General features: G+C 39.1%; 9 protein-coding genes across 16 annotated transcripts; 7 read left to right on the top strand and 2 right to left on the bottom strand.

Moving 5' to 3' along the window:
- The first annotated feature begins 1,191 nt into the window (after positions 1-1,191).
- On the top strand, positions 1,192-2,400 carry LOC130703020 (tolloid-like protein 1). The gene is made up of 5 exons (XM_059495333.1): positions 1,192-1,341; positions 1,509-1,629; positions 1,732-1,907; positions 1,977-2,089; positions 2,144-2,400. The coding sequence occupies exons 1-5, from the start codon at positions 1,300-1,302 to the stop codon at positions 2,301-2,303; spliced, it is 612 nt and encodes a 203-aa protein (XP_059351316.1). The 5' UTR covers positions 1,192-1,299; the 3' UTR covers positions 2,304-2,400.
- A 665-nt stretch (positions 2,401-3,065) lies between these two features.
- Positions 3,066-4,000, top strand: LOC130702761 (uncharacterized). Its single transcript, XM_057524372.1, has 3 exons — positions 3,066-3,270; positions 3,481-3,640; positions 3,710-4,000. The coding sequence occupies exons 1-3, from the start codon at positions 3,093-3,095 to the stop codon at positions 3,798-3,800; spliced, it is 429 nt and encodes a 142-aa protein (XP_057380355.1). The 5' UTR covers positions 3,066-3,092; the 3' UTR covers positions 3,801-4,000.
- Positions 4,001-4,702: 702 nt separating this feature from the next.
- Positions 4,703-6,855, top strand: LOC130702810 (uncharacterized). The gene is made up of 7 exons (XM_059495454.1): positions 4,703-4,845; positions 4,937-5,099; positions 5,199-5,419; positions 5,508-5,658; positions 5,757-6,051; positions 6,157-6,380; positions 6,782-6,855. The coding sequence occupies exons 1-7, from the start codon at positions 4,780-4,782 to the stop codon at positions 6,853-6,855; spliced, it is 1,194 nt and encodes a 397-aa protein (XP_059351437.1). The 5' UTR covers positions 4,703-4,779.
- Positions 6,856-8,612: 1,757 nt separating this feature from the next.
- Positions 8,613-10,122, top strand: LOC130702809 (ionotropic receptor 93a-like). The gene is made up of 5 exons (XM_057524421.2): positions 8,613-8,759; positions 8,912-9,132; positions 9,214-9,342; positions 9,436-9,584; positions 9,681-10,122. Exons 1-5 carry the CDS (start codon positions 8,729-8,731, stop codon positions 9,901-9,903), a joined length of 753 nt encoding a protein of 250 aa, XP_057380404.2. The 5' UTR covers positions 8,613-8,728; the 3' UTR covers positions 9,904-10,122.
- A 214-nt stretch (positions 10,123-10,336) lies between these two features.
- On the top strand, positions 10,337-14,232 carry LOC130702915 (uncharacterized). Of its 3 annotated transcripts, XM_057524536.2 has the most exons (6): positions 10,337-10,498; positions 10,563-10,619; positions 10,718-10,782; positions 10,856-11,052; positions 11,232-13,775; positions 13,869-14,232. In XM_057524536.2, the coding sequence occupies exons 5-6, from the start codon at positions 11,240-11,242 to the stop codon at positions 14,099-14,101; spliced, it is 2,769 nt and encodes a 922-aa protein (XP_057380519.1). In that variant the 5' UTR covers positions 10,337-10,498; positions 10,563-10,619; positions 10,718-10,782; positions 10,856-11,052; positions 11,232-11,239; the 3' UTR covers positions 14,102-14,232. The 3 variants fall into 3 exon arrangements, with proteins under 3 accessions (XP_057380519.1, XP_057380521.1, XP_057380518.1); XM_057524538.2 differs by having other exon boundaries at positions 10,718-10,765; positions 10,856-13,775; XM_057524535.2 differs by having other exon boundaries at positions 10,856-13,775.
- Positions 14,233-14,405: 173 nt separating this feature from the next.
- LOC130702916 (SWI/SNF-related matrix-associated actin-dependent regulator of chromatin subfamily E member 1-like) lies at positions 14,406-17,470 on the top strand. 4 transcript variants are annotated; one of them, XM_057524540.2, is made up of 9 exons: positions 14,406-14,600; positions 14,811-14,861; positions 14,957-14,991; positions 15,066-15,155; positions 15,223-15,480; positions 15,540-15,637; positions 15,705-15,873; positions 15,926-16,183; positions 16,250-17,470. In XM_057524540.2, the coding sequence occupies exons 1-9, from the start codon at positions 14,543-14,545 to the stop codon at positions 17,363-17,365; spliced, it is 2,133 nt and encodes a 710-aa protein (XP_057380523.1). In that variant the 5' UTR covers positions 14,406-14,542; the 3' UTR covers positions 17,366-17,470. The 4 variants fall into 4 exon arrangements, with proteins under 4 accessions (XP_057380523.1, XP_057380522.1, XP_057380525.1 ...); XM_057524539.2 differs by having other exon boundaries at positions 14,406-14,615; XM_057524542.2 differs by lacking the exon at positions 14,811-14,861.
- LOC130702923 (beta-1,3-galactosyltransferase brn-like) lies at positions 17,455-19,256 on the bottom strand. The gene is made up of 4 exons (XM_057524555.2): positions 19,127-19,256; positions 18,975-19,058; positions 18,080-18,902; positions 17,455-18,018 (listed from the first exon to the last, which is right to left on the bottom strand). The coding sequence occupies exons 3-4, from the start codon at positions 18,885-18,887 to the stop codon at positions 17,654-17,656; spliced, it is 1,173 nt and encodes a 390-aa protein (XP_057380538.1). The 5' UTR covers positions 18,888-18,902; positions 18,975-19,058; positions 19,127-19,256; the 3' UTR covers positions 17,455-17,653.
- Positions 19,257-20,615: 1,359 nt separating this feature from the next.
- Positions 20,616-23,097, top strand: LOC130702922 (retinoic acid receptor RXR-like). 3 transcript variants are annotated; one of them, XM_059495332.1, is made up of 9 exons: positions 20,616-20,748; positions 20,838-20,929; positions 20,997-21,114; positions 21,194-21,363; positions 21,433-21,645; positions 21,721-21,933; positions 22,013-22,103; positions 22,262-22,395; positions 22,451-23,097. In XM_059495332.1, exons 3-9 carry the CDS (start codon positions 21,005-21,007, stop codon positions 22,699-22,701), a joined length of 1,182 nt encoding a protein of 393 aa, XP_059351315.1. In that variant the 5' UTR covers positions 20,616-20,748; positions 20,838-20,929; positions 20,997-21,004; the 3' UTR covers positions 22,702-23,097. The 3 variants fall into 3 exon arrangements, with proteins under 3 accessions (XP_059351315.1, XP_057380536.1, XP_057380537.1); XM_057524553.2 differs by having other exon boundaries at positions 21,176-21,363; XM_057524554.2 differs by having other exon boundaries at positions 20,640-20,929; positions 21,176-21,363.
- Positions 23,050-24,394, bottom strand: LOC130702924 (box C/D snoRNA protein 1-like). Its single transcript, XM_057524556.2, is given in 6 exon segments — positions 23,050-23,266; positions 23,268-23,373; positions 23,442-23,582; positions 23,653-23,828; positions 23,888-23,982; positions 24,038-24,394. Coding segments are annotated over 6 exon segments (906 nt in total). The 5' UTR covers positions 24,270-24,394; the 3' UTR covers positions 23,050-23,110.
- Positions 24,395-24,444: the final 50 nt, after the last annotated feature.

Below are 24,444 nucleotides of genomic sequence, written 5' to 3'. Positions count from 1 at the left end.
TGTTTCCGAAATTGCTCGATTTTTTTGCACTTGTAAGCTGAACTTGATTTAAAGCCAAATTTAGGATTTAATGAAGCTCCTACGTTATTGTAAATGGAGTTAAATTTTTTTTATTATTAATGTGCAATTTTAAATCATTTTTGCTTTCTACCTTGAATTGATTGGATACATTTAATCCTTAGTGGAAATATAAATGTCTGCGCAGGATGTTGGACGTGGATTAAAAGCGAAGTATCTGGAAAAAGAAAAAGTATTGTTTAAGTTCAAGCATTTTCCCGTCTCGTACGAGTGTGCAATTTCTATTTAATGTACAAATTTTTGCGAAAACTTTGGGATACCTTTAACGGAGCAAAAAGTTGTCGACTAAATTAATCTGGGTACTCAACTTTGCATTAATATCCGAAAACTCATGTTTGGATTGGCAATTGAGCCGAATGATGTCATGCACACACGTTCCACTTCCAAATGAATACGTTGCATTGCCAAAAATTAAAAATGACTATCCTTCACGGTCGTTCACTCTCTTCAATAACGTGGGAGGACCTAAATGTTCTTTATAATTACAATATGTATATAATAGCGAGAAAAAATGCATGTACCTGCAAGGACGCTGAACTAATGCAGCATTAATTTCAGCTATGTACTTCAATCCTATTAACGAAGATCAAATTTCAATTTTCATGCTCAGTACACAGCGTTTCAAGGGTGTCCTTTTTTACAGGCAGAGGTTTCCGATGTCCTTGTCAAATATAGAAAGTGAAGGTTGATTTTTTGTTTTGTTTTGAACTACCAGTGGCGAACTGAATTCGAACCCGCAAGCGCTTTCCCAAACCGGTTGTAGGTATGTGGGCTATCAATGACGGAACAAGAGCGCAGGGCGTTGTGACTCAATGACCCGTTACGTTTACCGTTACATTCTTCTTCGAACCAGCGCGTGATCCAACACCTGAATAAAATTTAAATTATTAAATACTGATTTTAATAGCATGATTTGCAATATGCATCACTTATTTAGATTGTTGCAAGTTAATTGTTACTTGGACCACAATACAAAAGAGACTGAAAAACCTTAAAGTAAGGAAATATCCGTTTGTACCATATTTACACTCCCTGAAGCAATTGGGAGACGACCTCAATGTATTACCACGACTCACCTTAGTCTGTCCGTGCAGATTGTCGACTCTGGAGGCTTCGATGTGATCCGGGTTATCGACAGTGTCACAAGCTCATTCGTTTGTTTTCTTTTCATGGCTGATTTTTAGCTCCAAATATCCTAACCACTCAGTGGCAGTTAAACAAATGATACTCTACACGATATTCCAGTTTACGATGATCTTCGAGGTAGGTGAAACATTATTCTATATCAATTTCATGTGTCATTAATCCTAGCATGTACAATAGGAAAAAATTAGAATTTTTAACTTAAGTGGTGATATTATTCCTACCCATTTATGCTGACGTATTATCAGGTATTGAATACATGCTCATGTTATTTAATTTTTTCTTAGCTTCTCTTTTTTGTCCTGTGGGCATTTCCATCATGGGTAAATAAACCATTAAAAGTTGCATCAGAAACGAAGCAGAGCGATCCATCTTTCATTAAACATTCGGGTTCCTGTGACATTCAAGGTAAAATTTTAGTGATGTAAATAAATAATGCAATCTTTTGTTTGATCTACTGTATCGATGTTTCTTCTAGGACGAAATTAATTGTTTGTTCCATTTTTGCAGGGCAATGTGGTCTGTGCGACTTAACGAAAGATGGTGGTACGATCACGTTTTCAAATTTCCCGAACGAAATAGATTCAGATATGAATTGCCAAATCACCATTAAAGCGCCGTCACATGCCAAGATTGAACTGACATTTGCGGAATTTAAAGTGGAACAATGCTGCGACCGTGTGACTGTTAATGTGAAAACGATTTTCAAAATACTGTTAACCAATAAATAATATTAATATCTTTACATTTTACAGGTATCCGATGGAGAAAGTGAACTATTTGAATTCCGCTTGACAAGACACATCATTCCGTACCCGATCACGTCTTCCTCAGGCCGAATGAATGTCAAATTCACGACCGACGTTAAGTTCACGACCGAAGCCAACTTCACGATCGATGCAAACTTCACCACCAATGACAGTTATACGACGGTGATTCCATCACCGGAGTTGGAATCAGCTCGATGGCAGGCCACGTTCAAGTTCCTTCGTAATGAAACAGTCGTTACTGACAGCCAACTAGACAAGATTAATAATCAGACTGAGACGCTGGAACCAGCTACTACATTACCAACGATTTAACGTATGCCTAAGTCAAGACTTAATTCGGTCCAATTCGACATGTTGTAGGCGCGTAAAAAGCCAGCGATATTACTATGTTCCTTTAAAAAGAAAACAATTATTTATTTAATGATAAATGTAGCCTGTAACTTGGACTCCTGGAAGAGAAAATGTGTGATTCAGAATATCTTAAGTAAAAAAATAAAAACAGCTTACCTCTTTCAATGTTAATAAACAGAGGTGTTGAAATCAAACGTACACCTTCTTGTAATTTACTAGACACTCATTGTCTAGGTAAGAAAGAAAATCTTATCCATTGTCTTGCAGACTGTTTCCTGCTAGCCATAGCCTCAAGATATTTCTTGTTTGCATACCTAGTAACCAAACGTTTGCTGTTCTAATGTCTGCTACAGATAAAAATTTTTGAAGACCACTCTTAAAAACTCTACTAACCCAACATAATGGTAAAAATGGCTGCATGCACAACAAATTTAAAAATAATCTATGTGCATATGTACCTGATGACAAGAGTTGAGTTTCACATTGTCGCCATGTGTTGGGAAAGCCCAAGAAAGGGCTAGGTAAAATCTTGGCACGACTGCATTCAGCTAGCATGCAACTGAAATCTTCGAGGCGCACACACAAAATCAAGGTGATAGTTCCAAACGTACTCTGACATTCAAAGCAATTGGTATTTACAGAATTTTTTATATGAACGATAGTGGGCGTTGTATTTGCTTTATTAATGGGAAAAAGCACTCTTACCCATCTAAGAATCGAGATCGTAAGATTAAACTACTCCAATTTAACATGGATGCAGCTCGAAGAATGTCGTGTCTACGTAAAGCCTGTCACGAGGTCACTACAGCCGTCGTCTGCAGTCTCATCATGGCGGAAACACATGTCGGCCCTAAAGAAAAAGTTTTACTTCAGACATTGTACTTTTACACCGAGATTGGAGAGAATCACATCCATAATAAGTTTAACGGTAACTGTATTTTCTAGGCCAAATATTCTTACAGCTGTGCTTTATTTCATAATGGTATTGTTCTAAAAGTATTTAGTCTAAGTATTATTCGAATAGAATGGGGTCGGCATGTTAGGGTTATTCTTGATGCTCGTCCATGGCTCTCACGTCAATAGGCATTAGAGTATTTCATTTCGTAACATTGCATCTCTTTTTTTATCAATTTTTTAGAATGTGATCCTGATATATTTCATACAGCTCCACAATCCACTGGGACAAAAATATATCCAACTATGTGGAAGACGAGAACTCCCCATCAGTGTGTGGGTACAGCTGTTGAACAAGCTGAACCATATCATGTGATTCCTATACACATACCATATTCACAAAGGTGATTTCTCATTCTATCTATTACGTCTTTCCTGAAAATATTGATTTTCTTATCCTTGATGAAAAAAAGGCATGTTAAGATATTCATACATTGTCTGTATGCACAACTGGTACCCAGCAACTACTTCCACCAAATGCTGAGAAAATCTGCAAAGTTATGATGAAGAGAAGTCAACCAAATTGCAGTTCACAATCTTGTGGGATTACATGAAATAGGAAGAAGATGTTGATCACAAGAGGATGTCTACAAGAAACAATTGATATTCATGGAATTTTTGGTACAAAGGGTTTCGGACGTTGCTACTGCGCATGCCTATCCGAGGTAACTGGAGCAACTCCAATAAACATGTTCCCCTATAAAATTAGTAGTTTCGAAAACGGACGGGGGCAAAATCTTTTCGTTTCTCTTAGATGCATTAATGTGCTATTTGTGCTGTTAAAAAGGCAGTACTTTCACAATGAAATCTACGCGAATGCAGCAGGTAGCTTTCATACGAATTGTTCATCTATCGTCAGCGTTACTGGAACGCGTCGTGCCGTTATCGCCACACGACGGGCTCTCACCTAAGAGAAACCCGCATCTTCGAATCTCACAAATTGAGGTATTTACAAATAACAATATGAAACAACGAAAGACATCATTTGTCTGTACTAAATCGTCTATTGTACATTTGTACATAATGTTGATGTTTTAAAATAGTATTCTTCTTCAGTACTGTTCCAAAGGAAAATGCCTGGCCAAGAGAGTAGCCAATTTGGCTTTTTCCCCTTGATACTCGACTGGTTTTCACTTCGATACACATTTGAGTATGTCACGTTGTAAATTGGCTTTTAATCTATCGTTTTAATTCTATACATTTGTCATGCAGTTATACGATTTTCGTCAACAAAAATGTTTCAGACATGGAGAAGAACAGAGCACCCCATCAGCCTGGTGGCTTGGTCTACATATTAAGTGGAGTATGTTTTTACATACAGCGTCAATGACCTTTTGAATGAGCCACAAGGTTTTCGCATTTGATGCTAGTAATGGTTATATGCATTATTTCAGGCAAGGGATGTCATCACAGCTGCGATAGAGCCACTCGGTTCACCTAATCGCCTGGTAGATTTTGTCCACCTATTTTCGTATTCACGATTATGGTTCGTGATACCCACGCCGGAACCCTTACGAAACACGCCGTCATCAGGCCGTTTCAGTACTGGGTTAGTAATCCAATCAGTTGTACAATATTCAATCAATTGTTTTTTTTCGTTGTCGACTTTGCTTATACGAATTAATGAATTCTTTGAAAAGGTATGGATAGCGCTTGGAATAGCAACCGGAGCAGTTCTGGTAGTCTTGCGTTGCTTTGATCTCTTCTTGATAACGAGAGAAAGATACATTGTGAAGGAAAAGGACACAATGAATGCAAACAGAAACATCGTCGTGTACTTGTTGGCCACACTATTAAATCAAGGTACAACACATGCATCAAATTCTCGCGTTGGTATTGATTATTTTTAATAAAGACATAGATATCTACAACATGATTAATCGTCTTGTTTATAATTTCTAGGCGGATACTTATCATACATCCTGACGTCGATCCGCCTTGTAATAGGGGCGTGGTGCTTACTGACCCTTGTGCTCGTCAATAGCTACAACAGCACCCTCATCTCATACGTGACAGCCAAGCGCCTTGCAATGCCACTCGTCAGTTCAATGAAAGCGCTTGCCCAGAAATCCAAAGTCCATCTCGTCGTCGACAGAGACCAGGGTCCCGATAGCCTTTTTATGGTAGTGAAATTTTCCTTTGTTTCCGATGACTATAGGAGAGCTAACCAAATCCACTAACGTTCCAAAATACTCTTTTTTTTTATTGCAGTCTGCACAATCTGGATTGTTTCAGGCGCTCGGAGACAAGTTACGAGCCTATCCGCAGTCGAGGTGTAACTCTTCAAAGCAGTGTGTTGACATGGTGAAATCAACACCCCCTCGGCATGTTTACGTGAACGTATGTATCACTCTGAAATTAAGTACGATTTAAGAATGAAAGATGGGATGGCACCACGGTAACAAAATGGTTAACCTGCTGCGATGGATTTATTCCTGGCACAATCTATGGCTCCATAAGTAAAAGCCATTGCTTTGCTGATTGTTAATTCCTCTTGTGACGCCTTTTGTCTATTCTTTCACCGTTATAAACGTCATATTGTGGTCAACTTCAACCATTTTGAGATTGGCACAAAAATTGTCATTGAACTCTTGATAATGGCAAATAGTGATCTGGCTTTACTAGCTGTGCTTAAACAAGAGTACCAAACTACAAGAAAATGCTACCTGGCCATAGGTGGTGAACTAGTAAAAGACTTTGCCCTCATGTGGGGCCTGGCCAAGGGAAGTCCATACTTGGAGGAATTCAATCGAGGGTAATAGTGTTTGAATCATTTATCTATGAAAGCAAATAATTGGGTTGTTTTCATGTAATTTTTATGACTTAAAAAAATAATAGTTTACTTTAACATTTTCCGCAGGACGTTGACACTCCACGAATTTGGGCTGATTCTGTTTTGGGATAAAAAGTTGAAGCCTGACATTAGGCCTTGCTCGAGCCAAATTGAAGACTACCGCATTATCAAAAAGGAAAAAATTCCACGCGTACGACTAACATTGCCCAATTTGACGGGAGCATTTGCTGTTCTCGCCGTCGGTTATTTAGTTTCATATTTCATTGTTGACTTTTCTAGTGGAAAAGATAGTTTGATCTTTTGGGGTGGGAAAATACAACGATGGCCGCGTTTAACAAATTATACATGTATCACAGACAAACGGAGGAGTCTTTATCAATAATCGTTCATTTGTGAAAATGACAATTTTTTTTTTACTCAATATTGTGAGAATCAAGGAGATAATGTATTGTAAACACTAAATCGTGGAAACACTAGAAGAGGATATTCACAACCAATATACGTTCATTGAATACATACCTCCATATGAAATTTTTTGGTAAATTGAAAATTACAATAAACATTCTTACTATTTCTTAACTCACAACGAAAGATTATGGTACTCCACAGCGCCTGATCTGCGATTAAACTAACTCAAATGTAGCTTAAGGATTTTGTAATTTCTAGAATTTTCATCCTGCCATTCGTTTAGGGTTCAGACGTCGTCTGCTGTCTCATGATGGCGGACAGGGCTTGCCGTCAGAGAAGGAAAAGTTTAATTTATGAAATTGTATTTATCACAAAGATATCAGACAAGCGTGATCCGTGGTCGTTTTTAGTGCATGACATTGTTCCAGATGAGTAGTGATTACAGCAGTATCTTTAATTTGAAGATTTTAGTATTCAAGTAGAATGTGATCGATACATTAGCCTGATCCTCTGATCCTAGACTGGCCTCCATTTCGACATGAAATGGGTATTTGATTTCACTACATTCATTCTTAAGTTCCTGTTTTTTATGAAATTTTCACGTATTGATTTGTTTTTCTTCTATTGTATAGCTATAGAATTTAAAATGATAAAAACATGCCCAAGGCTGTGGAATACAATAGCTTTCCATCATCTGGTAGTTACAGCCATCCATCAAGTGGAGTCGCAGCTTGTCCACTCAAGTCTATCCTATTCACAAAGGTGAACTCTCATTCTAAATTTCCGTTGCTTCTTAAAGTTATTGATTATCTAATTCTAGATCAATAAAAGGGGCTATGCCTTTATATAGTAACATACAACATATTCATGTAGTATCTGTATGTATACCAGGTGCCCAGCACAAACTCAATCAAGATTTGAGAAATCTGCACTGTTGTGGGATGGATCTGATGTGACTGCTTCCCACAATATATGTATGCAATGGACAACCTTGGAGATCACGTCGAATAACAAGAAGAGAAGGACTACAGAGTGGCGCGCCTAATAAAGGCAATTGATATTAATGGAATTTTTTGGTACGAAGGATTGCGGACGTTGCTACGGAGCATGCATTTCCTAGGTAACTGAAGCAACTTGAATAAACATTTTTACCTATAAAATTGCAGATTCGAAGAACGTGTAACGCTTTCAAAATGAAACTAACGCCGAGGCAGCTCGTTGCTTTCATACGAATTGTTCGTCTATCGTCCGCCTTACTGGAATCCGCCATGCCATCATCGCCAAAGGAAGAGCCGTCACAAAAGACAAAGCCTCATCTTCGAATTGCACAAATTGAGGTATTTGCAAACACGAGTTAATAACGGATCACTACATTCATCTACACCTTAAACGTGCAATCTTTTATTGTACAGCTGTAAGTAATGTTGATGTTTTCTTGTTCAAGTATACCGGTTCTGTATTGTTCCAAAGGAAAATGGCTGGCCGCGAATCCAGCCCGTTTGGTGTCTTTCCGTTGATACTCGACTGGCTGTCACAACGATACAAATTTGAGTATACATCATTTCCTGAATTTTTACATCGTCTTTTTTTACATATGTATTTTTAACGTATATTTTATGCAGTTATACGGTTTCCCTTGAAGAAAATGTGTCCAAGATAGTAGAAAACGGAAATTTCCATCAACCTAGGACTGTCCTCTACATTCTCACTGGGGTATGATTGCGTATAGTTGAAACAACCTCTCAAGCGAAATAAGCCAGGAGGCTTTCGTATTCGATGTTACGAACGAGATTCATTGCGTGATTCCAGGTACGTGACGTCGTCGTGACCAATTTAGAACCACTTGGTTCACCCGATCGCCTGGTGGATTTTATCCACCCATTCTCCTACTCAAAGTTGTCTTTCTTGATACCGATGCCGGGAGAAACACAAACTAACGTCGACGCAATCATCAAACCCTTTCAATTTTGGGTGAGTAACCTCGTCAGTTGTGCAATATTCAAAATTAGTTTTGTTATTTTTACCTATTACTAGGCTGGTACAACTGTTCAGTTTGTATTTCAGTTTATAACAACTGCTAACTTAATTCTTTCAAAAGGTGTGGATAACGCTTATAATAACATCCGGAATAGTTCTGGTGATCTTGCGCTGTTTGAATCTTGTCTTGATAACGAATAATAAAAACCTGGAGGAGAGAAAGAAAACAATCTGTTCGAACAGAAACATCCCCATGTACTTATTGGCCACGCTATTAAATCAAGGTACCAAATGTGATAAATAATCTTCGTATTTACATACTCCTCTTTTTGCAGACGTATTTAGTTTTGCCATTTTTAAGTATTTGCACATTAATTGACCAAAAGGACGACACGTATTAGAAAAACATTTATTACTTGTTTCGAACGAATTTCAGGTGGAAACGTACTATGCAACCTGACATCGATACGCCTTGTAATAGGGGCGTGGTGCCTGCTGACTCTTGTGCTTGTCAACAGCTATAATAGCACTCTCATCTCATATGTGACAGCCACGCGCAGTGCCAAGCCGCTCGTAAATTCAATCGAAGAGCTTGCCCAACATTCCGACATCCATGCTGTCGTTGACAGAAGCCAGGGCCCTGATAGCCTTTTTATGGTAGTGAATTTCCCCTTGTTTCTAATGACTAAAGGAGAGCTAACCAAATCTACTAACGTTGGACACCTTTTTTTATTGCAGTCTGCTCAATCTGGATTGTTCAAGGCACTCGGCGACAAGTTACGAGCCTATCCGCACACGAGATGTAACTCGACGAAGGATTGCATTGATATGGTGAAGTCATTACCGCCCCAACATGTCTATTTGAACGTATGTAGAATAAACACGATATGTTATCATAAATCATAATAATTTCACAATGGGTTCTAATAGAAATTTAAAAATATTTGAAATGCCAAGTAGGGTGAGCAGGCATTACAGGGCGTGATTCAACTGGATTATCGCAACTCGAGAAAGTGCAAGCTGATCATAGGTGGGGAACTACAAAAAGCCTTTTCACTTGTCTGGGCCCTTGCCAGAGGAAGTCCATATGTGGAAGATTTCAATCGAGGGTAACATTTATTAAATTATTCATTGGATAGTAGTATTTAACTGGGTTTTCCGACGAAAAATTCTTAGCTTTTATTTCTGATTAAAATTTTCTGTAGGACGTTGACGCTTCAGGAATTGGGATTTATCTTGTCATGGGAGAAACGATTCAAGCCTGATACTTGGCCTTGCCCAAGCCAAAATGGCGGCTACAAGATCGACATGAAAACCCATATTCGACCCGTACGACTAACATTGTCCAATTTGACGGGAGCATTTGCCGTTCTGTTCGTCGGTTGTTTTATTTCCCTGCTGGCATTTCTGACAGAAAAGATAGCTTGACTTTTGGATTGCGATTATAATGGCAGAATGACGGTCACCTTTTATAATTTATTCGTGTACTTCAGACGATGTGATGATTCTTTATCATTCCCTTCTTCTCCTTGAAATTTGAAATGAGATATTTAAACTGACCAAATCTATGGTTTTGAGGCATTAACAGCATTTATATCCATTTCTAAGTAGAAAAAAGCAGCCGAGCTTGATTTGGTACTTTGACCATTTGCCAGTGTGTGCACAGCTCGATTAAAATTCCTAACCTAACCTACCTAAATTGTTTTAGTACAGATAGCAATTGTAAAGGTTGACATTTTTATTTTACACATTTGTTCGGCTAGGAAAAAAGGCTAACATAAAACCATCATATTCGTGCCATGTTCATAATATTTACTAGTGGAATTGCAACGTCGGTAATGGCGGCGACGTTATGAGTCACCGGATGAGTTGAGAAGAAAGGCATGTGCTTTGTGTGGAGCCATGATCACCCGCGTTCTTGATAAAAATGCACACAATATTCATCGTATTTGCGGGTACCACTACGTAAATTTCTGAATGTGTTTATCTTCTACTGTGGAAGTCATTTCACCCCCATTCCTAGGTCGAAAACTGTTATTGTGTATTATAATTGTACGAGAAGAAAGAATAATGTATTGATTTTTTAGGGTGTGAGGCTCATCATTTATTGAGCTAACGATATGGAAACATCAAAAGAGAAATGTGTAAGATGAAGTTTATTACCTTAACTTGATATCTGATTGCTTTAAAAGTAATCTATCCTAATTTTTGTAATGCTCTTTCAATTTTGCTAATGCTGCAGGTAACTTGTAGCTGATGATGTCACACAGAGGAGGCTGATACCTCAATGGTAGTACACTGGAGCAGGTTAAATTTCACATTGTGAAATTCAAACCATCGTTCAGAAACTTCATAGCCTGTGTATCAATTTCTTTTTCAGGCATTCACTATAATGGAATTCATTCCCAATCATAAAAACCTGACAGGGGACATAACTTACCAGTGCATCAAAAACTGTATCAGGAATTGAATCAAGTATAAGTGGTTGCAAGTAAAACAATTTGATTGCTGTTTCATCTTAAGGTAGGTGACTATAATTCATCTATGGCCCAAAAATGATTCTTTACTGAAGAAAAGGTAATTATGTTTCAAAGATTTCACAGCGTAGGGTGAATTTAGGATACAGCATTTGTACAACATTTGGTTCCGAACTTAAAATTAAACATAAGCATTCACAAAAATTGACAGCTTCGTGAAGATTAACGCTATGGTTTCTTTTTAGTCACCTGAAATTAAAAGTTTATTCTTGCCTCCAGGAAATTCCATGGACATGAGAATCAGTTTCACGATGAAACTATTCTTGTTTTTAACACTCATTGCAACTGGTAACTCACAGGAGAACAAAACATCACCTGATCCGGCAGAGGTTCATGCAAGCAGTCTGTTTACAAGCATTTCAAGATGCATTTTATATCGATATATACCGAATGATGAAGATTCTACGGGAATGGTGTTACTAGAAAAAAGCAACAATGACTACTCATTCAAAATCGAAGAGTTCAGTATTTCGTACAGATACATCCCATGTCGAGAGAATTGGAACACACTAACAACAGTGTTTGAAAGCCACAAACATTTCCTTCAAGGACAAATTGTACGTCTGAAAAATTTTGCAAATCAATGCCAAATAGAGCGGAACCAACACAAGAATGAAACAGAAGCACAGGCAAATCAGCTAAACGAAGAAAAACATTATCAAGAATTTAATTTAACTGAATGCCTAAATGAATTAAAAAACAAACGCCTATGGTTTCAGTCTCAAATGAAAAATTGCCAAGATTCAAATAATCATTTAGGTGAGAAAATTGCAGCCATTGAAATGGAGATTAAAAAGTTAGAATTAGACTTGGCTTTGTGTTTAATTGAAGATAAAAACAAAGAACTATTAATTAAAGCTGAAATGGAAAGCTGTCAACACCAAAATTCAATGTTAAACGAAACGATTGCAATCTGCGCTGTGGAAAAATCTAAATTAAGATCAAGTTACAACGAGTGTCTTGTTGACAGAAAAAACCAGTCACTACGTTTTGACACGGAAATAAAAAATTGCCAAAGTTTGAAAAACTCCCTGAACAAGCAATTTTTAGACTGTGAAACTGAAAAGGAAGATCAACAACTCAGTTTGAACGAGTGCCAAACAAAGAACTGGACGCAATCTCTAGAAACTGAACTGGAAAAATGCCAACATTTGTTTTCGATATTAAACGAAAAAATCTCAAGTTGCAATGCATCAAACACGCTCCTTGAATCCAACTTGACTGGATGTTTGAACGACTTTAACAAGAACGTTTCATTGTTTAACGCTGAAATAAAGAATTACCAGAGTGCGAATTCCTCTGGAAATGAAAAGCTTGTCATCTGCGAAGCCGAAAAAAGAAAAGCGAATAACAGTTTGATTGGATGTTTAAATGAAGGTGAAAATAAAACATCTTTGTTGGAAGCTGAAATCGACGAACTACAGAAAAATAATTCAGCATTAAATGTGAAGGAGTTGGCCTGTTCTACGGAAAAGACAAAGATAGGATCAAACTTAACTCGATGTTTAAACGATTGGGAAAACAAATCCGAGCAGTTTGAAGCCGAAGTGATTCAATGCCAAGACTTGCGCGATGCCCAAGACGAGAAAATGCTAACCTGCGAAAAGGGAAAAGAGAAAATGGTTGCCAATTTGACAGCATGTTTAAATATCGAGGACGATGAAAATCTACAGAAGGCAATGGCTTACGCCAAGAAATATCAAGAGCTGAGTCTCCTGTATAAAAATAAATCTGAAACGTGTGACGTGGAGTCAAGAAAACTGGAAACTAACTTAACTGAATGTCTAACAGAAGGTCAAAATGAAGTAATTCTATTGGAAGATGAAATAAAAAATTATCAGAGATTAAATTATTCCTTGAGTGACGAGATTTCAAGATGCAACACTGAAAAGTCTCAAATCAACTCTCAACTTGTTGGGTGTATAACTGATACTAAAAACAAAACAATGCTTCTAGAAACTACGCGTAACGAAACTCAAACAACGAATTTGACATTAAATGCGAAAATTGCAGCGTGTAACAAAGACAGAACAGAAATAATGCTAAACTTGACTAAATGTCTGAACTATGAAAAGGCAGAAGCAGAGAATAATTTGAGAAAAGCTCCATTCATTGAATACATGGCTTCCTTCTGGAAAGGATCATCATTTTTCATCAAGAACGACAAGCCTTCGTATGAAAGCATCGTGGATTACGATCGATATAATGTAGCCCGTCTGGGGCTTTTCCCACTATCCGGCATTGCGCCACTCAAACCAGAGTTTGGACCAGTTCTTAATGACGTCCTTTCTTTTCGATACCCAATCGGTATGCCAGCGTGTCCCTCGTCGAGCTTACCAAGTTTATTCATTGCGATCATATCAAGTCCAGACAGTTTTGGAAAACGGGATCAAATACGAAAAGAATTGCGAACTGCAATCGCTTCTAAAATGGGTGTGCTTGGTAAAATCAGCTTTGGTTTTTTCTTGGAACTAACGAGCAACCCTTTGACGCAAACAAAACTCGAAGAAGAAAGTAACGTTGAAGCTGATATAGTTCAGATAAATATAATTATAAAGTCGTACAGAGATTCAACACAAAAAATGGCTGCTGTATTTAACTGGTTAAACAGAAACTGTTCGGCTGTCAGTTTCATATTCAAGGTGGAAGAAGACGTTAAATTTGATTTGGCAAAGTTGATTCAAATTGTTAAGAACTATGCTCAATCGCCCCTGTTTTCGATAGGCGTATTGGCAGATAATGGAACCTCAACAAATCGAGAAGGTATTAATATTTCAAGTTTACATATCGTTGGGTCAACGACTGCATTGATGGGGATCTGCCAAATTAGCTAACATTATCCATTGTACGCAACAGGTGGTTCGAGATCAATGACATACGAAGAATTTCCTTGGAATAATTATCCTACATATTTTAATGGGTCTGCTTACTTCTTGCATGGCACTTCAGTTCTTCCTTTGTTGGCGTGCTTTCAGACGACGCCCATGTTTCCATTTGAGGATGTTTACGTGACTGGACTTTGTAGGCAAAAAGCGGGCATGAAGAGAATAGACTGCCCTGGTACTGTTGCCAACAATTTCTGTTATTGACGCAATATACAAACACATTTTATCATAAAAATGCGTTTAAATTACGAGGGCATTCCTCGTGCCCTATGCAAATTCCAAAAATTCCATGCACTTTAGCAAGGCATCGGCATTGGCTCTACAATACAAGTCGTTTAAGAAGGAATCATTTAATTCAGTATGTGTCACTTTTATCAGAATCATAGAAACGTAGATTTTTATGACTTGAAACCCAGGTTTCTTTGACTGGCCGGAGTTGGATTGAAGCATTCCTGCTGTGGTAAGGAGGGGCTTCCTAATTGTGTACAGTAGTCATTTTTGACAAAGAGTCGAAAAGACGCTTCGATTTGTTGTTTTCAATTGCACTTCTGCGAGTCATTTAGTTTCTTTCTACTTTGGAAATTTCACCAGCCAAGGAATTGTGTTTACCTTTTGAAACCAGGATTACTTTCGGACAGGATCGAAATGGCGTTACCACAGAATTATCGCCAAAACGCCATGGCTTCGCCGGCACCCATTCCAAGTACCGGTTCATCTCGTATGTTGTGGCAATGTTCAGCTTGACGTAGTTTTGTGTTCCTGCACAGTTTTAGTTTTATTTGCTAGTCGTTTTCTCTTAGTCATGTTTTGGCATCTGCTCTCCTTTTTGTTTGATTTAGAAGCTGGCTTTGCACTGTTATGTAGAGTGTTATTCTTTTCCTAGTTTTCATTTTCATTTTCTCTATCGCTTTAGATGCCATGAGTCACAACCATGGAATGCCTGTTTCATTTAACATTCTCAAAGGTATCAACCTTTTGTGTTGATGCAGATAGAATATTTTTTACCTCTTTTTGTATTTTGTAAATTTCCATAACTAAATTTTGATCTATTTGATGCAGAACGTTTAAGGGCATCTGGCTCCCAAGGAATGTCCGTAAGTGATTTAGCAAATACAATTTACACAAGTTCAAATACTATTATAAATTTTTTCCTCTTAACTTATTTCAGAAAGATGCAAGCAATCAAAACCCATTTGTTATGAATCCTCATGGTCACCCACAGTTTAATCCCCAAAAACTTGGAACTAAGTTCGCATCGGTAGATAAATCTATTTAAAAAATGTGTATATAACAAAAATGTTTTAAAACACTTTATTTTTACAAAGGCTGGAAGTAGCAGCTTGAAGCCACCTAAAGCTCCTGAGAAGCCATTAATGCCCTATATGAGGTACTCCCGAAAAGTTTGGGATGAAGTGAAAGGAGCCAATCAAGAATTGAAATTGTGGGAGATTGGAAAAATCATCGGTCAAATGTGGCGCGATCTTCCTGATGTCGATAAACAAGAATTTGTGGAAGAGTACGAAACGGAGAAGATTGAATACGAGCGCACACTAAAAGCCTACCACAACTCCCCAGCTTATCAGGTAATTGAATAGAATTAAAATCAGAATTTCACTTGCTTATCAGCCATTTCTACCGCCAGGCATATATCACAGCCAAGAGCAAAGCTCAACAAGGTGGCGATGAGAAAGAATCGGCTAGCGAACGAGGCATGTCAGCTAAGGCAGGCTTCAGTGACAGGTTTTAATCATGTTGTTTTAGTATAAGGTTCATTAAATTATCACGTTATTTGTTCGTGTTTTGGTAGACGTATTGAAATCCAGCCGGCAGAGGATGAAGAGGATATTGACGACGGCATGTCCGTTAAGCATGTGGCCCATGCGCGTTATGTTCGTAATCATAGATTAGTTCACGAAATCTTCTCGGATGTCGTGGTGCCAGATGTTCGCTCAGTCGTCACAACAGCTCGCATGCAGGTAAAATACATTTGGCGTGTTAGATTTTTCCTTTGCTAATTCGTTGAACTAGGTATTGAAGAGGCAGGTGCATTCATTGACGATGCACCAGAAGAAACTGGAAACGGAATTGCAACAGATCGAGGAGAAATTCGACTCGAAGAAGCGCAAGTTTGTCGAGTCGAGTGCCGCATTCCAAGACGATCTGATACGCACGTGTCGAAAACCGATTGATGAAGAGACCTTCCAACAAATGGTTGAGCAACAAACAGAAATCATCAAGAAGGAACGTGAAAGGGAGAAAGAGCGTCAAAATGAACTTATGCGTGAAGTATGTTTGTTAATCGTTTTAACTAAATTCGAACAAACTTTATTATGTCATCTTTTCATTACCCAGCGTGAAGCTGCTGCTGCCGTGGCTGCTTTGCAAGCTGAAAAGGAGGCAGCGATCGCTGCAGCTGCTGCAGCAGCAAGTGCAGCTTCTGCTCCTGCAGAAGCCATGGAAACCGAAGACGTCCCTACACCTGAAGTTAAAGAAGAAAGCACAACGGCAGCTCCTCCTGCATCTACGACTTTAAGTGTGTCATCTGAAGCTAAGGCTGTAGAAACTGCTGCCCCTGTGCCCGAAGAAACACCGTCTGCACCAGTTCCGATGGAAACAGAAGAAATGACGCCCACCACTGAGGCTGTTAAAGTAGATGAGATTCCAAGCCAAGAACCTTCACAAGCTGCATTTGTTCCACCGCAAGCTCCTGTGGTAGAAACTCCAGCTGTTCCAGTTGTCGAAACTGCCCCTGTGGTTGAGCCCGTCCCAATGGCGGAAACGACGTCGGTTATAGAAAAACCTGCATTGGTAGAAAGTACGTCACACGTGGAAATTGCTCCAGTAGCTACTCCTGTTGCCGAATCTGATTCAGTTGCTGATACTGCTTTGCCAGTGAGACCAAATGTCATTACTCATCCTTCGGTCGAACCGCCACCATGTCCTCCAGTACTTCAAGGTGCTCAACCAGAAACTTTGTTGGCTCCTCCAATAATTGAAGCTGCTCCTGAGCCGTGTGCGGATTTAACAGCTCCTGAATCTACCTCACATTCTCATGAAACCCATGAACCGCCGATTCAGCAGCCTGTTGAAGATGTCCCTGTTTCTTCTGAGCAACCTATTGCCACTGCAATTCCTACAGAAACGCCATCGCCCGTTGAAGCACCTCCTACTGTCGTGCCGACCAACGAATCAATCCCAACCAATCAACCTGCTAGTGTCCCTAGCGAACCAGTATTGAAAGAGCAACCTGTCGAACCAGAACCTGTCACAGACAAGGTAGCTACTGAGGTACAGGAAGCAACGTTTCAGAATCTACCCCTATTTCGAACGAAATCGTCGCAACAGAAAACATCGCACAAGAGGAACAAACAGGACAACAACAATCTGATGTCACTCAGACAACCGAGTCTCACGCACAGCCGACCACCGAAGCATGATTTCAAAATAAGCCAGTTTGTATACGATTAATTTACCTTAAAATGTTTCCTTTACGCGATGGTAACACGTGCAGGAATTCTTTCCCATGTGAAATCGAGGCAACAGGAAAAGGATTGCTATCTGGAAACAATAACATCTTTTATTCTTTTTCGTATTGTTCAATTCAACACTAATGATACGACGATGTATGGAATTGACTAAAACACAATGGATTACATGAAAAGGCACGTATTTCAACAACGCGTCCCACAAGGGATATCCACAAAAGGGACGAAAAAACAAAATTTAACATGGAAAACGAAGAGGAAATGCCGCATCTTATGCATGGCCAGCTAATTTTTGCTCGTTCCAAACACTCCTGAGTTCATCGGGATCACCATAACCATGAGAGGCGATGACGTCTTTGTATCCGAGCTTTGAGTATTTCTTTTTCCAAAAGTAGAATTCTGGACAGTGGACGGGTTCGATGTTGATTTTGAGGGCAACAAGTGCAAGGAAAATGTCGTCAAGTTGGAAATACTTGGTGTAAAAACTACCGTAATGCAAGTCCAGTAAAGCCGATCGCGACACAACGTAGGCACCAGCAGTCACGTATGGCGGCCACAAATGATATGGATACTCTTCTAAAGAGACATACCACTTGCTTGACTGATGGCGTTGTGGTGGAGAATGGAAGACGTATCCTACGACAATAATAAATTATAAGTATTGGCGGAATTAAATGAAAAAAGATTTAGATACAACCTGCATAAAGTTTCGACTCTTCGTTGAGATATCCAAACTCATTTTGTTCTTCTAAACCTTCGTCCACTAATGCAGGTTCCTCCTTGAGAGACCTGTCTCTATGCTCGAATTCTTTGACGAGCAACGGTTGCGACTCCTGCTCAGGATAACTTGATGGTTTGCGGATGAATCGTAACAAGTTCTTTGTTGATATATACATGTCATCGTCTGAGAAGACGATATAACGCGCCGATGGGCAGTGTTCGACAGCCCATTTGAAGCCAGACATTGTCTTCAGCGTATTATTGCGGTAGTTGTCGTGGAAGTCGGCTTGCACAATATCCCCGTGCAATTTGTCTTCTTCATCCACTTTCCTTTGGACTTCAGGATCGAAACCCATGCCCAGCAAGAAGATACGTCGAACTTCAACATTGGGGAGGTGCAATTGATTGCCCCACGTTTGTCTTATGGCTTCACGTTGTTCAAAATGATGTAAAGCTGATTTGATGACAAAGAGAAGTTCTGGACTTGCGTTACTGGAGCACTTGTCATGGCATAGTTTCAGGTAGCTGTAGTTGAACACGTTAATTGGCTTGACGTGTGGTTCATTTCCCAATATCAGCTCCTTGATTAGAGGTTGAAGATTACCTTCCATAGGGTACGAGAACTCTGTGTAGTAGTCCTTTTCTAGGAAATGAGTGAATACACCCATGTGGTATAGGAACACTGTTATGCAGATCATCATCACTAAAGTCATTTGAGCAACACATTTGGACGCTAGACCGTTGAATTTCCGCCTGAGCCTCCATGTTTTCCTCAAAAGCTTCATGGATAGATCTGTTATCTGGCAAATGAAAGTAAAAACTGCATGTAAACATTACACTTAATGTTTATAAAATCACCATTTTAATCTTACTTTTGCTGACAGTCTTCTACTTTACAAAAGCAACACAACATACGGAACTGCCACAGACGTTTTTGATGCAGCTAGAAGTCGTTTCTATAGAGAAGAAAAACGGAAACAGCTTAAACTTTCCTTGTCGGCCTCTAATCCTCTTCCTGCCTTACCATGACTGTTTTCCTATAACTCAACCGAGGCGATTACTTGGAATGCCTGGACGGGAAATTGGAACCTACCTACGCTAATGAACGGAAACTAAAAATCTCGTTATGACGTTTGATCATTTGCTTAACGAAAAAAAAAAATATAGGTTGTCTGCTTCAATGATTATGCATGTATTTGACAGATAAAATCATTTTGTATATTACCTGTATTTCACCAGCGCCACCACTGTGCCATCCCAAAAAGTAAATACTTTAACTAAAAATCAATTTTTTTTTAGAATGTTAAGCTACTTTTTTATTGGAAGTTTTTTTTTCGTTAATCGGCTTTTTTATATCTAGACACACTGTTCTATTTACAGCACTGTAATTCGCTTGCTCAAAAAAGCCTTTTGTAAGCTGCCAATAGGTGTCACAGCATTTGAAAATGGTAGATAAATTTTGTTCAGCAACCATCGTAACCGTAAGACCTACTTCGTGAATATTTTTGGGCCAGTAATTTCATTGTTCAGTTCCAAATTAAAAGGGGTGACAACAGATGTGTGGGTGGCCGATGTAATCACGAGAAAATGCTATTGCACCCGTCCAATTATCTTCTACCAGAACTATACAACCATTTGGGTACATCAGCTGTTAACTAATTGGGCGCCATTAGCAGACTATTCAGTTGGAACGAATGAATATCGCATCCAACAATTAACGCCTTCCCTCATTTTCCATCAGACATTAAAAGTCCTAGCTTTTGGTCAATTTGCTTTTGGAAAGAAGAAGACAATGTTTAAAAGATTTGGAATAAAGGATTTGTTGACGAATACGAATTGCCAATGCCAATGATTGTGGTCTTGCTACGCAATAGCCTATTACGAGAAACAATTTTGTATGATAAATCTGTGAAAACGATTAAAAATAGAGCCAACGCAGTGAGGGCGGAATAACAATCACTGTGTCTGAGAAAAGAAAAAAAGTCCGAGAACTTCCTGTGGTGCACCATCTGGTACGGAATTGTACCGAAGGTTGTTAAACTTTTCTCGTCGCTTGGCTGACGCTTTTTACCAAAAAAAACGAAAAAGCGTCGTAATCTCACCCTGTTTGCATGGTACACTTTTTCATATTATAAGAGCGGGAGTGGCCAACGACGGCGAAAGAACATAAATAGTGTAGTCAGCCTATGCCAGCGTGACTTGAAGCCGTCGCGGCCTTGAAATATTTCAAGGCCTTCCTTGCGTGATTCAATCATGCGTCGCGCTATTTTTCCAGTAAAACTGCTATTGTATTTTCATTGTTTGCAGTGTTAAAAATAAATGCTTCGAATTTATTAAAGTTTAAGATTAAATTATTTTATTATAAAATTTTTTGAAAGGTATACTAGAATACTGATATTTTCAACGTTCATTGCATTCATAAATATTATAAATTTTCACCTTTTGACGCCACGCAACTTTCACTCTCTTCGTACTAGCAGATGGCGCAGCCTCGAGCGCTAGACATTATTAAGCCAAAACTTTTTGTTAGCTATTCGTCGGCCGCCAATGGCGCTGGTTGTCTACAGCCAGATACAGTCGGACCGCCATGGAGGCAAGTTCCCAATACGTGTGATCGTCCGATGTTCGTCAACGTAACCTCATTTCGTAAACAGACGTTTAGACTTCATAGTATACTACAGTTTCAACATCTTTTATTCATCTCTTTTGTGAATTTTAACATAACTTGGTAACAGATTATAGAATTTAAAGAATCCTTAGTTGATCAAAGGAAATCGAGGTCGTAGTAGTGAAAGTGTTTCTTCCCCGTAAGGTGACAACCTAATAGGTAAGAGAGCGCGATCCATTATCTAATTGTTGAGAAATCAAATGAAATGTGTTTCTTACGCTGACAGATTAAACCATGTCCAGCTTAGGACCGCAGTCGCCCATCGACATGAAACCTGATACAGCTACATTGATGGCTGGATTCAGTCCTGGGAGTGTAGGAGGAAACAGCCCCACAAGTCCAAGGTTCTTATTCGCATTCACTCATGATATTGAATCACCAACAAAGATCATCTCATGATGATAGGTCTGGATTGGGTTTCAGTTTGCCCCAGCCGTCCTTCACCATCGGTCACTCTGGTTACTTGAACAATTCAAATGGAGCCAAATCTGGACACTACCCTCCCAACCATCCTCTTAGCAACTCGAAACATCTGTGCAGTATCTGTGGAGACAGAGCCAGTGGAAAACATTATGGTGTTTACAGTTGCGAAGGTAGTTTTAGTTTATAGGTTTCTTAGCTACTATTTTTGTATTGTTAATTTTTGTTTTATTTTCTAACAGGATGTAAAGGGTTTTTTAAGAGGACAGTCAGGAAAGATTTGACATACGCTTGTCGTGAAGATCGTCAATGCTTGATTGACAAACGCCAGAGAAATCGGTGCCAATATTGTCGTTACCAGAAATGCTTGCAGATGGGCATGAAGCGAGAAGCCGTCCAGGAGGAAAGACAACGCAACAAAGAAAAAGGAGAAATGGACATGGATGCTACAAGTGGTATGTTTAAGTGATATTGACGTTCATGTATATGTAGCAGACGTGATTGACGAGTTTTTTTTTCATTTTTTTTAGGTGGGCAAGGGGACATGCCTATCGAGCGAGTGCTGGAAGCGGAGAAACGTGTCGAATGCAAGGACGAGCCTCAGGTGAATTCCGCCACTGCCGCTTTAGGCAATATTTGCGCCGCCACGGATAAACAACTTTTCCAGTTGGTTGAATGGGCCAAGCACATCCCACATTTTACGGAATTGCCCCTCGACGACCAAGTCGTCCTTCTCCGAGCTGGTAATATTATTTCGCATACGTAGAATTAGTTTATCTACAAATCAAATAACTTAATTAATTTGGTTTTGTAAAATAACAGGCTGGAATGAACTCTTGATTGCCGCGTTCTCTCATCGCTCTGTGGGAGTCAAGGATGGTATCGTCCTCGCTACTGGCCTCGTTATCCACCGGTTAGTTTTACTTATCTTATTGTTTGACCATTCCCTTCCTTTAAAATGTTTAACGTAAATCAATAGTTTTACACAAAAAAATTACTGCGTTGTTATAAAGCTTAATTGAGAGTTCCATTACAAGGAAAGAAATTCATAAATTTGAATTCATCGTTTAGGAACTCGGCTCACCAGGCTGGCGTAGGATCGATCTTTGACCGCGTCCTAACAGAGCTCGTTTCCAAAATGAGGGAAATGAAACTCGATCTGGCCGAGTTAGGTTGCCTCAGAGCCATCATCTTGTTTAATCCAGGTAAAAATCAGTCACCTTTTTAGAGCAGCGAAAATAAAAAATCAATATTTACCAGATCCCAAAGGACTGAAGTCTGTGTCGCAAGTGGAAGCTCTACGTGAAAAAGTGTACGCCACGTTGGAAGAATACACCCGAACCAATTATGCCGATGAGCCAGGCCGTTTCGCGAAATTACTTCTACGTCTTCCCGCTCTTCGCTCTATTGGTCTCAAATGTCTAGAACACCTGTTCTTTTTCAAACTAATTGGAGACACACCTATTGAATCCTTCCTTCTCGAAATGCTGGAAGCGCCAGCAGAGACTTAGGACCGATCTTGTCACGTTCGAACCACTTCAGCTGTGTGTCTGTGCATTGTATAGTGTTTTCTGTTTGGCAACTTGGTGAGAGAAACGACGATTGTTTGCCCTTTTCTTGCTTATCATCGTATTTTAAAAACGTAAGGATTAGCTTTTAGCTTTACGGGACAATTCCTCTATTTCACAATTTTACTTGGATTTAACAATCACATTTTCATCCCCGAGTTATTCACTGTTGTTCAGCTTGTAGTATCGAAACAGTTATTTACGAAAGTTAAATGGGATGAAGGTGGTGGTTTTTTTCTTGTTGGTCTCTCTCTGTTCTCTATCGAGTATGAATTATTGCCAATTTTGATCTTTAGTGTCCCATCCTGTACTCGAATAAACAAAAGCGAAACGAAATAAGCATTCATCGATATTAATCACTTTGTTCTTCGCCATCAGAGACGTCAAAAAATGTTAATTTTTGTTTTTTGCCAGATGATTCATCAGCATCATTGTCGCCATGGGGAGAGGGTTCTTTTTTGCATTTTGCCCTTGGTTCTCTGACTCTGAGTGGAGTACCAACCAAGGGGATATCGATCTTGCGGATCTAGGACTACATGAAAGATGGGGTGTTCGACTATCACAGTTCCCTTGAGATTGTCTGACAAAGTTTTGTCGAGACTGATCTGATGAAACCTTGGAATTAAGCAGAAAATGGTCATGTAAGTTATAAATCGAAGCTGGAATTTTCCAAAAACAGTTACCTTCCATTTTGACCAGGTGAGTGCTCTGCTGGAAGGAATATGTGCACATTTTTAACATCAGCTTCACTTAACGACAGATACTTAGGCTTGCTTTCTATAGTTTTTTCGAAAACATTTTGCAGACTGTCATTTTCTGAAACCCTAAATTCAAGATGAACTTGAGACCCCATGCTCTTTCTGTGAGATTATAAGATGAAACATTCATAGTTACCGATTTTCAACAGTATTTACATCAAGCCAGGTAAATTTCCATTCCACTTTCCAATCAATTTTCTTTGATTTCCAGTCAAGGTAGGTAGTGTTGAATTTATGGCGAGTGAAATTTGGGGGTAGAAATCTCAGAGTGATACCACGTTGGGCTGCAGCACACCTCAGACGATGGAGATGCTGAGGATAAAAGTCTGTTATCTAAAATTAATGATTTTGACTGATGGCTTCAAAAATACCGTTGGCAGCTCCTTATTCATTCTAGTATTTCTTTTGCTGACATCTCTGTTGTAGGCTTCAACAGATCTGCCTGCTTCTTCCAATAGACGATAATCTACAGTAACAAAATAAGTCAGTTGAACATAATATAGGTAATTGTTTTCCCTTACCACTCAGCAAATCTAGTTCTGTAAATTGTGACACAGATTTGAATCGAGTCTTGTCTCGAATTCCATTGCAATCAAATTCTTTCTTATGAAGATTAACGCATTGCAAGCAACATGATCGGAATTCACAACGAGGACAGGTGTATCTTGCTTCGTGCGCGCCACATTTTTCACACGTTCCCAAGCGATTTTTCAATGCATCTTCGGTCAATTCCCGTTTAATTACTACTTCCATTTAGAACATCAAGAGAAACTGGTTGTGCTTGTTATTGTTTGAAGGTGCCTCCGATGTAGGATAGGATTTGTCAAAAGAAATGTGGAAGTACTAGCACAATTCAAAACACGTGGTGGCGACCATGTTTTTTCCTTTTTCTTTAACTTCATAAAATCCCAACAGATGGCAGTGCATA

The sequence above is a fragment of the Daphnia carinata genome, chromosome 5, assembly GCF_022539665.2.
Source record: "Daphnia carinata strain CSIRO-1 chromosome 5, CSIRO_AGI_Dcar_HiC_V3, whole genome shotgun sequence".
Classification (NCBI taxonomy): Eukaryota; Metazoa; Arthropoda; class Branchiopoda; order Diplostraca; family Daphniidae; genus Daphnia; species Daphnia carinata.
The sequence above is the reverse complement of the archived record's forward strand: the minus strand, read 5'-3'. Positions and strand labels throughout refer to the sequence as shown.

Excerpts from the sequence above, each read along its gene's own strand:
- LOC130703020 (XM_059495333.1), top strand. The coding sequence starts at position 1,300 with ATGATACTCTACACGATATTCCAGTTTACGATGATCTTCGAG. Across the intron at positions 1,342-1,508 it reads AGTTTACGATGATCTTCGAG|CTTCTCTTTTTTGTCCTGTG; the intron begins GTAGGTGAAACA and ends ATTTTTTCTTAG. Across the intron at positions 1,908-1,976 it reads AATGCTGCGACCGTGTGACT|GTATCCGATGGAGAAAGTGA; the intron begins GTTAATGTGAAA and ends TACATTTTACAG.
- LOC130702761 (XM_057524372.1), top strand. The coding sequence starts at position 3,093 with ATGGATGCAGCTCGAAGAATGTCGTGTCTACGTAAAGCCTGTCACGAG. Across the intron at positions 3,271-3,480 it reads CATCCATAATAAGTTTAACG|AATGTGATCCTGATATATTT; the intron begins GTAACTGTATTT and ends TCAATTTTTTAG. Across the intron at positions 3,641-3,709 it reads CACATACCATATTCACAAAG|GCATGTTAAGATATTCATAC; the intron begins GTGATTTCTCAT and ends GATGAAAAAAAG.
- LOC130702810 (XM_059495454.1), top strand. The coding sequence starts at position 4,780 with ATGGTTCGTGATACCCACGCCGGAACCCTTACGAAACACGCCGTCATC. Across the intron at positions 4,846-4,936 it reads TCAGGCCGTTTCAGTACTGG|GTATGGATAGCGCTTGGAAT; the intron begins GTTAGTAATCCA and ends TTCTTTGAAAAG. Across the intron at positions 5,100-5,198 it reads GGCCACACTATTAAATCAAG|GCGGATACTTATCATACATC; the intron begins GTACAACACATG and ends TATAATTTCTAG.
- LOC130702809 (XM_057524421.2), top strand. The coding sequence starts at position 8,729 with ATGTACTTATTGGCCACGCTATTAAATCAAG. Across the intron at positions 9,133-9,213 it reads GCCCTGATAGCCTTTTTATG|TCTGCTCAATCTGGATTGTT; the intron begins GTAGTGAATTTC and ends TTTTTATTGCAG. Across the intron at positions 9,343-9,435 it reads CCCAACATGTCTATTTGAAC|GGTGAGCAGGCATTACAGGG; the intron begins GTATGTAGAATA and ends AATGCCAAGTAG.
- LOC130702915 (XM_057524538.2), top strand. The coding sequence starts at position 11,240 with ATGGACATGAGAATCAGTTTCACGATGAAACTATTCTTGTTTTTAACA. Across the intron at positions 13,776-13,868 it reads AACCTCAACAAATCGAGAAG|GTGGTTCGAGATCAATGACA; the intron begins GTATTAATATTT and ends TGTACGCAACAG.
- LOC130702916 (XM_057524539.2), top strand. The coding sequence starts at position 14,543 with ATGGCGTTACCACAGAATTATCGCCAAAACGCCATGGCTTCGCCGGCA. Across the intron at positions 15,481-15,539 it reads ACAACTCCCCAGCTTATCAG|GCATATATCACAGCCAAGAG; the intron begins GTAATTGAATAG and ends TTCTACCGCCAG. Across the intron at positions 15,638-15,704 it reads AAGGCAGGCTTCAGTGACAG|ACGTATTGAAATCCAGCCGG; the intron begins GTTTTAATCATG and ends GTGTTTTGGTAG.
- LOC130702923 (XM_057524555.2), bottom strand. The coding sequence starts at position 18,887 with ATGAAGCTTTTGAGGAAAACATGGAGGCTCAGGCGGAAATTCAACGGT. Across the intron at positions 18,019-18,079 it reads AGAGTCGAAACTTTATGCAG|GATACGTCTTCCATTCTCCA; the intron begins GTTGTATCTAAA and ends TTATTGTCGTAG.
- LOC130702922 (XM_057524553.2), top strand. The coding sequence starts at position 21,005 with ATGTCCAGCTTAGGACCGCAGTCGCCCATCGACATGAAACCTGATACA. Across the intron at positions 21,934-22,012 it reads AGTCGTCCTTCTCCGAGCTG|GCTGGAATGAACTCTTGATT; the intron begins GTAATATTATTT and ends GTAAAATAACAG. Across the intron at positions 22,396-22,450 it reads CATCATCTTGTTTAATCCAG|ATCCCAAAGGACTGAAGTCT; the intron begins GTAAAAATCAGT and ends AATATTTACCAG.